The sequence below is a fragment of the Limulus polyphemus genome, unplaced genomic scaffold (assembly GCF_000517525.1).
Source record: "Limulus polyphemus unplaced genomic scaffold, Limulus_polyphemus-2.1.2 Scaffold642, whole genome shotgun sequence".
Lineage (NCBI taxonomy): Eukaryota > Metazoa > Arthropoda > Merostomata > Xiphosura > Limulidae > Limulus > Limulus polyphemus.
In genome coordinates this window covers 199,723-214,567 of record NW_013666252.1, presented here as the reverse complement: position 1 = coordinate 214,567, position 14,845 = coordinate 199,723, and the positions used below count along the sequence as shown (strand labels likewise).

General features: G+C 32.7%; 1 protein-coding gene across 3 annotated transcripts in view; it reads left to right on the top strand.

The window, feature by feature from the left end:
• The window catches only part of LOC106459643 (F-box-like/WD repeat-containing protein TBL1XR1), a 71,626-nt gene extending 65,552 nt beyond the window's left edge, over positions 1-6,074 (top strand). For all 3 annotated transcript variants that reach the window (XM_013919279.2, XM_013919278.2, XM_022386174.1), the window contains 2 exons: positions 4,775-4,876; positions 5,375-6,074. In XM_013919279.2, the coding sequence (XP_013774733.1) occupies positions 4,775-4,876; positions 5,375-5,404 (132 nt within the window). In that variant the 3' untranslated portion in view covers positions 5,405-6,074. The remainder of the gene's footprint in view (positions 1-4,774; positions 4,877-5,374) is intronic.
• Positions 6,075-14,845: the final 8,771 nt, after the last annotated feature.

The following is a 14,845-nucleotide window of genomic DNA, read 5'->3' as shown; positions in this document are numbered from 1 at the left end:
TCCATTTTGACAACTTGACACTTATCTCTTACATCACTTGACAAGTAGACATGCTGTTCTGGGTCAACAGCCATCATATTCGTCTGCTGGCTTGTCATATTCCAGGTGTTCTCTATCTTGTTGCAGATCATGTATCCCGATAAGAGTCTCTCCATGGAGTGGTTCCGAGACCTTCAGGTTTTCAAATGGCTATGCTCTCAGTTGGATACTTCGTGACTAAACACTTGCTACTCATCTAAATATTTTGTCTCCATGTTTCTCATCTTTCAGCTTTGGCAATAGATGCTTTCTATTAGGATTGGATGGGCCTTCATATTTATGCTTGTCCCTCATCTGTTTTCTTCCCAAGGTCCTATCCATTGCCCAACCAATCCGTATTGGGTCCTTCTGGTGGCTCCGTTTTGGCCAGCTTAACCTTAGTTCTCACTTCTTCTTGTTCAGATGTCAGAACCATTACCTCTTTCTCTCTCTCTCCTTTCCTCCTTTGTCAACCTAATCCTTTGGTGGTGCTTCATCCATTCATCCCTACACTCCAGTTTCAGTCGTGACTTTTGTCTGGTCCCTTGGGTGAGGTTCTGAATTTTCCATACAGATTGCATCTTTTCTTTTATACTCTGTCTGCCCCTCTTCCAGCGTAAGTGGCATAATATTTTTTACTGTTGATCTCTCCGTCAGGATTTCCTCACCTTCCATCCCTCACCCTTCTGAATTTTTTACCTGTCTTTTTTGACAATGGTCTTTTTGTTTTGACTATCGCTGGTTATAGAGTTGCATTATCCTGTACCTTTTGTTTTTCCTGTTTCCACTATTTCCTTTCCTCTCCTGTTTCAATTCTTTCATCTCCATCATCTGGCTCGGCCCACACCCTTACCGGAATGGGATCTTAATGCTGTCCTCCGTGCCCTTTCCTTCTCTCCTAAGGAACCACTGACTTCCTGTTTCATATATCACTTATCCTTAAAAACCTTTTTACTCCTCCTGTTGGCTTGTAGGCGGTGAAGGTTGGATGTATTCACCCTCGATGTCTCTTGCATCCTTTGCTACAAAATTTATTTTCTTCTTTATCCTGATCATATCTTCCTTCGATTTCTCATCTCTATTCCCATACTGATCCCGACCATTTTCTGTGTCAGGTCAGGTTGCTGAGGTGTTATGGGTCTCGCATGGCTCCCTTTTATGGTTCTTGTTCCCGATGATTTATTCACTGGAATCCTTCAGTTTCCTGTGACCATTCCCTTATTACGCTGACAGGCTGGGTTAGGCATTTTATACACATGGCTTATTCCTCTTTATCTCCTGGCTCCTGTTGCCATTTCCATGTCTCCTCACATCAGATTTGCCACCTCTTTGGCTGCTCATCTTCATTGTCCTTAGAAGGAGATTGTCCAGGCTGGCATGTGGACTACTCCTTATACATTTGTGTCACATTATCTCCATCATCTGTGAGTGGATATCTTTTCTTTATATTTTTCTTCTTAACTATTTGACCGCAATCTACTTACATCGTAAGTAGGTATGCGACTTGTGAAAGTTCTTTATAAAAATGAAACTAGTTGATGAAATAGTTTTGAATTTGACTTGAATGTTCAAAAATTATGTAGTTTAGGAAAATATAATATTTAATTTTGATTTTTTCTACTATTTGTAATAAAACATTCATTATTTAATGTAGTTATTTGCACTCAGACTCTCAATAGTTCACATGCAACGTGATTTTCCTTTTGAGTGTAAAAATACTATTTCTTATTTCATAGTTTTCACATTTGATTTGCACAATCTCTAGAACCTAAACGAATATCAAAAGTTTTTAAGGTAAATGTTTATATTTTGTTTTCCATTTTCTCTATTATATCATTAAATCCAGATATCATCATCAACGTACAGTGCAATGAAATGTTTGAAATTAAGAAATGGAAGTATGTACATGTCTTTTAAATTTTTGAAGAATAGTTTTCAGATTTCTTTTTGTCATATGCATAATTTCACATCTTTATATTTTCACTTGTAGTTTTTTAATTTCCCTTTCCAATTCTTTCTTTTATTCATTATCCCATCACCATCAACATTTCTATGTGGTGCTCTGTTGTTATTATAGGGTGACTCTTCTGTACAAAGTCCAAACACTTACGCTTGCACACGCGCGAATGATGCCATCTTGCTTAGACATTTTAGTAAGCCAAACTACAACAACTTAAACATATAAAAATCATAAACATTTCAAATATGCATTTTTAAACACAAATAATACATAATTTATTAAGATATAAATGTAAAACCTAAATGCAATTTTACTGTTTAGCAAACTAATACATATAAAGCAAGAAACACTTGTCAAACATTACATACCCCTCAAGAGAACAATGAAATAAGCTTATTTTCTATTTCATACTACAGATCCATACAGAGGTAGAGGTTTCTTCAGGCTATAACTGAATAGCGTGAAATCTGCTCTTTCTATTGGTTATAAGCATGCCATTCAACTTCAAACTTCAAAGTGTCGCTTGACAACACAGCTTTGACTTTGCAAGTGGGTGTGACTGACCTTAAACTTAGAAGTATTAGTATTAGAAATTCTTGAAAATTTTACCCCAGCTAATGAAACACAGCTGGAACTGTACTTTAACCATCTATACCAACAGTCTGCATTAGGTACTCATAGTTTCTTGTTTAAAACTTTTTAAACTTGAGAATTTTAACCACATGACAGCAAAAGCTGCAGTTTTAATTGCTGTTTCAGATTTTTCTTCTTAAAATAAAGGAATAAAACTTAGATAATATAAAACTTTAAATTATAATGTACTTGATAATAGTAATTTCATTAAAATACATTTATAGTAAAGTGGTTTAATTCAATTTTGAATTTAAATAAGTAAAATCTCATCATGTGTGCAGATAGGGGTTTAAGGGTCTTCGTGGTTAAAGGAGTCTCTTTGCTTTTCTGTACTGGATCCCACTCTGTGGTGATGGTGCCTGTCCAGGTATGTTTATTCTTAAATCTGCACTGTACGGCCAATAAGGTCAGTGACATCCACCATTGAGATGGGGTGTTCTGAAGGACTGCTAGTAGGTTCTTTGTTGCGGTGTCATGCTTCATACACACATGGACTAACATGAGAATACCAGAAGAGGATTGTTGCTTGTTCCTTTGATAGTATCAATCAGGTACAATCTGCTTTTCAAAATAGGGTTTTGTGGTCACCCATTGCACTTTCTCCAGTGCTGTGTTCCTCCGAACTATCGTGTACGTCCCCCACCATCTTCTCTTTTTTTAGTGGAGTACAGGAACTACTGGTTTTGGACTAGAGTTGACCTCCCACTTACAGGCTGAAGTGCTCCAGCTACTCTTCACCACAGGCACTTTTTTCTTTTTAGATGTGCCTTATTACTGCTCATTTTCGGACACATTCATTCATCAAGGGTTCATATGTGGTGTGGTCTCTCATGAGTGTGTTTCCTGGTTGGCACACTCCAAGTGTTCTCTTCAAACACTATTAAGGGGACTCCTTTAGGTTACTTTGACACCAGTCCCTTCATTTAGTCAATGTGGAATTCTAATTATTTTGTGAGAAGAGGTAGATTATTGTATCGAGAAGTTGATATTTTCCCACACTGAAAATATATTTCCGAGAGATACTTACCTCCACCCACCTGTCCTCCCCACTTCAGGTGTGTTTTTCATGCCTAATCATGAAGTGAAGATTGGGTTCAACTGCATCAAGGAACTCAGCTGTGTTAGGAGTGTGATAACCCTCTATGCTTATTTGAATGCTACAATGCAGCTATACCATGTGGAAAACACATGGAGGTAGGTGGGAGCATAAAGGCAAGTGGTGTGCGAAAATTTGCACATATAGAGGGCAGTACAAATTGATGAAACTTGTTTTGTGGGAGGAGGCAAGTATCTATCGGAAATATAATTTCAGATTAGGAAAATACAAACTTTAGGTCACAGTACAATGGTGTAGTGTGAGTGAAGGATTCATGTAAAAAAAGTCTTATACACAAACTTTGATAATTATAGTAAATAATAATTTGTTTAAATTGTTTTCTGAGTAAATGGAAAATTATATTACAGTTATATGGAAGAAATATTTTTAATGTCAAACTCCATGTTTATTTTTTGGTCAACTTGGCTAGTGTCAATTTTTGTTACACAAATGTTTTGCATCTTCATGTTTAGTTAGTGGAGATAATTTCAGGTGCTATTACAGTAATATGGAACTTATGCTTACATGAGATTAGTGCAGGAAGTTTCAGTTGCTACCATAGAAATCAATTGCACCTTCACTTTACTTTAGTACATATAATATTGTGTACTACTACAGAATGTATCCCTTTGGTAGGGCAGTGATAAGTCTATGAATGTACAATACTAAAATCCAGGTTAGATTCCATGTGGTGGACATTTTAGCTTTTTTCTAAAACAAAGAAACAAAAAAACTACAGAGTGTATTACATGTGTATTATTTTTAAAAGTATTTAGTCATTTGATCCACTAGGATTGCAATGTGATGGTGGGTTGGATTCAAAATTTGTATGTAACTTAGAAAAATATATAACAGAAACATCTACTACTAGTATATGTTGAACTGTGTGACAGCTGATTTTTATGCCTCCAAAATTGAGTTACCATGTCAAATTTGTTAAGTGTTATGTATGTATGAAAGAATAAGTTATAGCAAAGCTTTTTATCAAAATATTTGTATTTTATTTATTGTCCTTGTTTGAATGATTTTTATTTCTAATCTACTGGTGGTTAACTGGAATATTTCAGAGTGGTTCATTGATCCATAGTTATAAAGGAACTGGAGGAATATTTGAAGTTTGTTGGAATTCAAGAGGGGATAAAGTGGGTGCAAGTGCTTCTGATGGCTCTGTAAGTTCAGCATGTCTTAAATCTGTTGTTCATTTTTAAAATTTATATTCTCTTTGGCATCATTTCTATAATATATCTTATAAACTGATTAGAACTTGGGTTATGAAGACTAATTTAGAGAACACTTGTTTTAAGTAATTATTTATATGTGAAACAGCTAAATTGATGTTTATAAAAATTGTTGGGATTTATTAATTTAAAATAAATTTCACATAAGTGTTTGTAGTATTTCCTAAAGTAAGAATTGCAGTGAAGAAATAAAGACAAACTAGCTTTCAGAAAAGTTTCTTAATCTTTTTAATGAAAAGTACTTTTTTGTTTCATTGAAATCAGAAATCAAAACATTCTACTTTTAAGTTGGTTGTTATAAGATTCACTTCTAAAGAAAAGTGTTACATTGATGTCTGTTTCTGTACATGTTACTTGGTTCTATTGTGACAGTCTTGTTTATGGTAAATTAATATTTTTTGTAAAAAGAAAACGTGATTTTTTTTTCAGGTATTTGTGTTGGATCTTAGGAAGTCTTAAGAAAATTCCAATGTTCAGCATCATCATTCAATATGTTAGTCATCTGTGAAACACTGTTCTGCCATCTATCTACCAGTTGTCAACTTTCAGCCATGTTTGTTATATTAACTGGGAGTTGAACATTTATGACACAAAACCTTCTGTGGTGTTTTGTTGTGATAAATCTTTCATCCAACTCTAAGTGGATGGGATCTGAAACCTTCATACTCTGTGTATCCTAATGTATTCATGATAGAATTACTTAAAAGGAAAGGCTGGGATCAGTTTAAATGTAGAATAAATTATTATTGACCGGCATTTCTATTTTCAGGTAAAAATTGTCAAACAAAATAAACTGAAATCTTGTTTTTAATTTTGTAGGCTGAAACAAACATATTTTCATGGCTGAACATTTTTTATATCATTTAAATGACTATGCTTTTCTTCATTATACGATAAGCTGAAAACAAAGCATTATTATACTTCTTGATTCAAATTTTTTTAGTCTTTATGAAGGATATTTTTTGTGGGGTAACAAGTCTTTCTTAGTTCATATGGCAAAGGACAGAATCAGATTATCTAGGAATTTGCAAGTTGCTTATCTACTCTCATTGTGAAAAAATAGACTGTTCATTCACTTTGTAGACTGCATAAAATGCTTTTCTGTAATAAAAGTTTTTACAAAATATAAGTGCTGTTTATGTTAGTAAGATGTTAAAATTATGTATAAAATGTTTTTCACAAACTATTGATATGTTAAAGCTCAGTATAATAACATATTTTTCTTATAAGTAAATAAGATATTAAAAGTGTTCTCATGAGTTTCTAATTTTAGTCATTAAATGATTTAATGTTCACAGATAATTAGTAGGAATTCTAGAGAAAAAATCTAATAAACAGAACTTAACATTATTTTTACACCACCACCATGTAACAGGAAAACTTAAGTATACTTCTTTTGAAACAAATGGTTCTTTGTTAATAACTGAGATTATGTATAATTATCAACTATTGTGTTATCATGTGATTCTGAGAAATACAACCAATCTAAACAGGAATAATAAATTAAAAGAAAATTATACATTAGTTTCAGTATGAATTACATACTATTACAGTCACTTATTTAAAAGTTTTATATTACATTGTTGAATAAGTGATAAACCATGACATAAATAAAAAGTGGGATTTAATTTTTCTGTACAATCTTGACTGATGGCTGAAATTACAGATTATATCAAAGCAACCTATACAGCTTTTTAAAATTTTAAATTAACATAATGCTTTTAATTATAACAAAATGCATTTGATCCAGTTGTTCTCTTAATATGTATAAAGTATTTCCAAGATCTTTGCTAATAATCTTAAGACATCAATCTGTTTATGTACGTGCACCTAAAATACTTTAAAGCTTATGTTTAGGGCATAAGTTAAGAGTATTTTCAAAATATGTTAATAACATGCAGACATATGATAAAATAGAGCTGTTACTCCAGTTCTGTCTAAGCTGAAACCTTTATATATATTTTAGAATTTTTTTTGTGTGTGTGTTTCTAAACAAAAGCAACTGAGCAAAATAAAGTATGAAAAACCTGATATTTCAATTTTCAAAAATGACATAAAATACTTTTAGCACTAAGTGACAAAATTTGGTATATTTTTCTCACAGGCTATGCCATCATATGTTATAATTGTGGTGGATCTTTTCACCACAAAATAATATATAACACATTAAGTGACTGAATATTTTAAAAATATGTATTTCACTTTTAATTACATCCTAAGTACAAAATATAATTGTGGTTGAATATGATATAGAAAAATTTATTTATCTTGTGGACATCTTTATAGAGTCTTGCACTGATTTTCATGTGGAAAACTTTCTTGCAAAGAAATCTGTGATTTTATAGTTGTTGAAGGAAAATTTAATTTGGAATGCCACTATATTGAATCTGTTCAGTGCAGAAAGATTTGAGAAAAGAAACAAACATACTTTGATATTTTATTTTACCTATGAATTTGTTGTAGCTTCATTTCTTATGCATACTTGTATTTACAACTTTGGCAATTGGTTATAGCACTTACACAGAAAAAATCAAGAGTTTTGTGAAGATTAAATTGAATGCTCAGTTAATTTCCATCATAAGTTATGTTACTTATGGTTATTTATTGTGTTCTTACTTTCCCAAGTTTCCTACTAATGACTTATTCATGTTATGTGAATTTCTTATGAAAAAGTGAATATAATGCAGCTGTAGTAATTACTACCTAGGTACATATTATGAGTCTTCCTTCTAATGACACTTGTATATCTGGACTCTTTCCAGTGGGATGTAAGGATTCCTTCAAACAGGATCTACATACATGGATCATCCCAATCACACCTCCATGTTACCTGAAATTTGTAGCAATACCTTTATCTGGATTCCTTAAAAAATTTAATATTTAAGGGCCTTTAAAAGGTGCTCAATATTGGCTGATGTTCCTTTGAGTCCTTAATTTGTAGCACGAAGAAAGAGTGGTGATCTTGTTTTCAAGTGATACCTTCTTTTCAGGATTCCTTATGGTAGCACTAGTGTTTTTATGAATGTCTCTTAGTAATGCATTTTTATTATAGTGATTCATTCAGGTGACATTTATTTGAATGTATTCTAGTTACACTCGTGTATCAAGACTCTTTCTAGTAACTAGTAATACATATTATCTGAACCATTATCTGAAATGCCTACATGTTACTTGAAGAAAATATGAAGTAGATATAATTGACTAAGATGCAAGGGTTACCCTCCTGGACTGCTAAAGTACAAGTCTTGCTTCCCTCAAGCAAAAGACTAGTCAGACTCAATTTCATTATGACAACTGCATTTTGAAACTGTAACAAAGACTGCACAACAGTCTATAAATGCCTTCTAGTGACACATCATTCAGATTCCTTTTAATTACTCTTATATAAGTTGATTCTTTCAGGTGGTGCCAGCAAAATATTCAGATGTTCTATTTACATCATTCATAATGAGAATTGCTTCTATTGACGTCTACAGAACTGGATTATTTTCAATAAAACTGAATATAACTTATTGGCTGGGGTGTGAAATAGATGGTCCAAGGTTTGAGCATTGTCATGCTGTTGAAAATACTCCGCACTGGTTTAAGAGTTGATGCATAGTTAGTAATTATAAAGTAAAGGTGACTATACCTCTGCATAATCAGTAGTTGTATATGAGGGATGGCTATACTTGAACAAGGTGCTGTTTAGTTTATAAATACCAATGTTACCTAGATCCCTAACATTAATTCCTTCAAGTGATACACATATTATCCAAGTTTCTTTAAAGAAGACCTACATACTATCTGGGTTTCTGATTGTAATGTTTCTAGTATCTATATTTTTTGGATCTAATAATTACTAAGTGGATTTTTTATAATCTTAATGTTATCTGGATTAATTTTACTAATAACCTAATATATCAGTTCCTACTTGTGATATATCAAAATCCCTTGTACTGACACCTACATACCTTAATTTTCGTTATGTGACCATATTTGATTTTTAATAAGTGGATCCCTCTACAACTCTTGTATGTATGTGTATATGGATTATTTATATAGTCACGTTAATATTATTTTAATTTCAACCAGTAAGGCATTCATGTTATCTGGATTCCATCTAGAGATACCTACTTGTCTTATATCTTGATTCTTATTAATGACACGCTACATAGCTCAATTCTAGTGAACCGTGGTTATGTTTATTACCTGATTTCTTTAGTGATGCATTATATCAATTCCATTTATTGGCATTGACATATCTATTATATTTCTTATAACCTTACCTACACGTTTTTCCAAATATATCGTCATATTTTTTGATCCAACTAATAGCACATTATATCGTCTGGATTTGTTTCTAGTACTGCCTCCATGGGCACAGAACAATAGCTCATTGTGTGTAAATTCTCCTTAATTTGGATTCTTTCAGGTGAAACATTTTGTGGATGCATTATATTTACACATCTAGATCAGTGATTTACAACTGCTGTCCACAGTATTCCAAGTGAGGCCTAACTAGTGACTTCTGTGCAGAGGGAATTACTTTTTTTTTTACTAGTAATCAGTATATCTATATATGTATATATTTTTGCTAGTAATCAGTATATCTACAAGTATATATTTTTACTAGTAATCAGTATATCTACAAGTATACTCTTTTGATTAGTAATCAGTATATCTACAAATATATTTTTTTGACTAGTAATCAGTACATCTATAAAACTAGCAACAGAATATTGTTTTGATAGCTTGACTGACTTATCCACCATTATGTAAAGATCTGTTGCTTTAGAAGGTTCCCATCTACATTAAATGTGAGATCCAAACTATGATAACCCAAATACGTTACCTAGAACTTGCTATCATTTAAAGACAATTTGCCAAATACTTGTCCAGCTTACCACTTGATCCAAAACCTTTTGTAATACCTCAGCTAGAAATACCCAAAAGTTTCATGTCATTAGCAGATTTTAATAATTATGCCCCTATCATTATTTAAATAAAAAAAGAACAAAAGCCAAAGCATTGACTTTTAAAGCACTGTGCTAGTAACAAGGAATCAGTTTGACTAGACTCCATTAATAACAACCTTTTGGCATTAGCTCCTCAGGCACTGTACTAGTAACAAGGGTTCAGTTTGACTGGACTCCATTAATAACCACCTTTTGATTTTTTTCCATTCAGCAAACCTGCAATTATTTAACTAATCTTTTCTCAAGACTAGCGGTATGATCTTCCTTTGTGTGAGAACTTATCAAAAGTTTTTTGAAAATCGAAGTTCACGAATTCCACACAATTTCCATCGTTCAGTTAACACATAATATTCTTGAAAGAAGATAACGGATTATTCGCTGGCGAATTCATTATGGCTTTCTTTTATGATACGTTACAGTAAATGAGTTTGTAAAGTTTCTTTTATCAAACTATAGAATTTTTCCCACTTTAGAAGTAAGACTAATTGACCTACCATTCCTAGGACAGCTCTTATGAACCCTTTGAAAATATGAATACCTTTAGCAACTCTCCAACCCTCAGGTACATGCTCACTGTCTATTGACCTACTAAAAATGAAGGAATAAAATTGGCATATCTGATCTCTAACATCCTGAGAAAAACCGTCTGGTCCTGGTGCTTTATCTGTTGTTGATATCTTGTTCTTTCTGGTTATCACCAAGGGATTAATATTTACAGAGTTCAGGTTAATTCCAACATTTCTCATAGAATGTTCAGGGTCAGGAAAATTATTAATGTCATCTCTTACAAAAACAGAAGATAAGTAAACGTTTAAAAGTTTACCATCTTATACTCTTCAACAAAAACCTCACCAGGAGCATCCTTAATGGGCCCAACACGTATTTTAAAATTTTGGTTACCTTTAAAATATTAAAGTTTTGCGAGTCATTCAGTTTTCGAGATATTAATGATATGTACGTGTGTTAAGAATGTGTGACAAACCTTTGTTTTTTTTTTTTTTTAGTTCACTGTGAAATAAGGGAGTCCCATTTTTCGCTTCAGAGTTTCAAGAATGTGAGTTAGGAAACACTACTACAGGCCGACTATATTCTTAATGGTTCTTAAGCTTTTTTTCCAAAAATTATTTTCCGGTCCATGGATTGAAAAAAAAGACTCGTAACCTGTGATCTAGATCCCATTTTTATGTTAACTTTATACCTCTGGGTTCTCTTTAATGACATCTTCATCAGAGTTTTTCAAGAGAAGTCGGGTAGCTGACTGATTAAAATTCAAATTATGTTTCAAACATTTTAACCTTAGAATTATTGATGGTGTCAGTATGTATCCTACAGACTTTTTTTTTCTAAACTGTGCACCAAATTGCTCGTGGGTTTATGAGATTTAGTTGTTACTGAGTCCACAATACAATAGGAGTCGCACACAAATTTCAACAAAGTACTATAAATGCAATTGGTCTCATTGAATGGGTGGTTTATCCAATTTTTATGGCCAGTTCTTTACGTTAAGTATTTTAATAGGAAAAAAGCTTAAAAGGGAATCAGTGTGATGAAATACTTGGACTGCACTGTGAGTGAACTTTATAAAAAGAAGTCTGTAATTTGAGGATTAATGTAGATCTCTCTATCTCATCCTGGACAAAATACTCTTGTAAAAATTTCAGATGTGCCTTGTTGTAAGGCATAATTGCTCTATATATACAAGTTGTCGGGCACTGTGGAAAAAAAAAGATTTAGTACGTGACTTTGCAATTTTTTATAAAGATTCTGAAATTGGACTTATTTCACTAAGTTTGATTTTTGTTACAGCAGTTAAAATGTTTACTTTTTGTTTTATTCAATAGGTGGCAGGAGTTTCGACAATGCTATATTGTTTCATATACTCAAGCTAGGTTACACATGAGCTAATTGTGTTGTCTTTTCCTACTTTAGAACTATAATATCATAAAAGAAAGGCACCTGTTCAACAGCAACTTGTGGACTACTATCACCGATAACAGTCAATCTTACATACAGTAACTACTGTGTTACATTCGGCCCAAAGATGCTGTATCTAAATTACTGGATTAGCCCTCCTTGGTTTTATTTATATAGTTATCAAAAGTCGGACAATAAATGGGACTGCTACTTTTGATGAAGTTTCTGGTGAAAAAATACAACCAGTTTTACGAAATAACACAAGTTCTAAGCTTTTAGATTCAGGTCCAATCAAGGGCCGAGCGCGTGCATGCAATTATCATGTCTGGATTGTGAACCAATGATTCTTAATTTGAGACTTGTTACTGGAAAAGAAGTACTCCGAACTTTGTAGCCGTGGTTGCACTGTAAGAGTGACTGTCAAACTCCATTACTCGGTCAGGTAAAAGTAGCCCAAAGATTTGCAATGATTGCTGTTGACTAATTGCCTCTCCTCTGGTCTGTGAGGTAAAATTAGGGATGGCTATTGCGAAAATAGCTCTTGTAGTGCTTTGAACGAAATTTGAAAGAAACACCAGTTTACAAAAGTAGATTACAGAAATATTTGCTAAAAATCGAAAAGAAAAGGTGGCATTTTCAAAAATATGCTATCAAATTCAAGTAGTTGGGCTAATGAGACCTGAAAACTGAAATATTAACAGTTATAAACCTAACTTAATTCTCTCATTAGCTAAATTTTTCATTTCGAATATTTTTTAAATATTAAAATATTCTGAGCACGTCTTTTTTTAACTCTAGTTTTGATATTGAATATATATACAAATATCCTCAGGAATTAAACAATTCAGTTCTGTGCTGATCTATTTTCTAGTGAATCTGAATATGCCAATGCTCTAATTAACTTCGTTGTTGTCAAAGTGCTAGAATTTTATATTTTCAGTGAAAATTTTAAAATCGTCTTAATGAGGTTGAAATGGATTAAATAGAAACACACTTGATTCTTTGTTTGTGCTTAAAAAGAATTAAAAGATGGAAAAAATATTTAGAATTAATAAACTTGTTATAACAGTAGTATTAATACTAAACTAAATTAAAATAATGTTTAAAAAATCTTAAAGCCAGCCCTTATCGTTCATATGCTTATCAAGCTTTTTCATAAACTCACTTAAATTTACCGCCTCTACAATATGCGAAGGTAACCCAATCCAAAGGCCAACCACCCTGTTAAAAAAATGAAACTGTCATAGCTGAAGATGACCCTTACCTTGCCAAAATTTATACTTGTGTCTCCTAGTTCTACTATTCTCACTGTTAAACATGAAAAAATATGATGCATCAACACTATCAATTTCCTTTACAATCTTAAACATCTCAATTAGGTCCCCCATAACTCTTCTTTTTTCAAGAGAATACAATTTGAGAGGCTTCAGCTTCTCTTCGTGTGACAACTCCTCCATCCCAGGCACCATTCTAGTAGCCTTTCTCTGAACCCTTTTCACCAATGCAATGTCTTTCCTAAGGTGAGAAATCCAAGACTGAACGTAATATCCCAAATGCGGCCTAACCAGTGACCTGTACAACGAAATTATAACCTCTTTAGACTTGTATTCAATATTTCTATAGATATAACTTAAAATCATATTTGCTCTACCACTAGCAACAGCACGTTGCTTGGATGGCTTTAGAGACTGATCGACTATTACATCAAGATCCCTTTCCTTCATAACACTGTAAAGGCTATTCCCATCCAAATTGTGTTTATGATTCAAAATATGATAACCCACATGCATTATCTTACATATATTATAATTAAAACCCATCTGCCATTTATTTGCCCAACTCACCAAATGATCTAAATTATTTTGTAAATCAGCAGCATCGTCTTCACAGCTAGCAACACCCAAGACCTTAATATCATCTACAAATGCAAATTTAACTAATTTATTGACTATTCCTTCATCTATGTCATTGATGTAAATCAAAAAGAGCAATGGCTCTAAGACTAAGCTCTGAGGTACCGCACTTGGGACATTAATCCAGTTTGATTGAACTCCATTTGTAAAAAACCCTCTGTTTTATTCCATCCAGCTACTCATCCCCCACAGCTATAGAGAAAATTTTCTTACAAGTCTTTTATGTGGAACTTTGTGAAATGCTTTTTGAAAATCCAGATACACCAAATATACACCATTATCCTCATCTACATAAGCAGAAACCTTTTCAAAAAATGCCAAAAGATTTGTAAGGCAAGATTTTCCCTTAGTTAAACCATGATGATTATCCAATAAAATTCTAAACTTTGTTAAATAGCTTTGCAAAGCATCTTTTAACAGACTTTCCAAAACCTTTCCCATAACTGATGTAAGACTAATGAGTCTATAATTACTGGGACAATTTTTATCACCTCCCTTGAAAAGAGGAGTTACATTATATAACTTCCAATCCTACTATTCAAGGACTGACAAAAATAGTAGTAAGTGGCTCACATATCTAATCTCTAACCTCCTTCAAAACACTTGGGGAAATATTATCTGGCCCAGTAGCCTTATCGTTTTTGAAACTTCCCAATTTTTTCTTAACCAGCTCACAATTAATGTAGTCATCTTGTTTCATCTCATTTCCATTTATCAACTGTTCAAGATGTGAAATACTGCTTAAATCTTCGTTAGTAAAATACGAAGAAAAAGCAAAATTTAATAATCCAGCCATTTCAAAATCATTAGATACGAGCTTTCCTATATCATCCCTCAAAAGTCCTACCTCCATCATAACATTTTGTTTACCCTTAATGTATTTAAAGAAATCCTTACTGTTAATTTTTACATTTTTAGTCAACCTTTTCTCATACATCCTTTCTAGTGTTCTAATTTCCTGTTTCACCAACTTTCTTGATCTTCTAAACCTTCTGTGATACAAGTCAATTTCAATTTCTTATGCTTTTCTTTAATTTTCTCTTTTAAACTCTTTGTGAGCCAACCTGTTTTTTTTTTACTTGCAGCTACCTTTTTCTTCCTATAAAGAATATGTT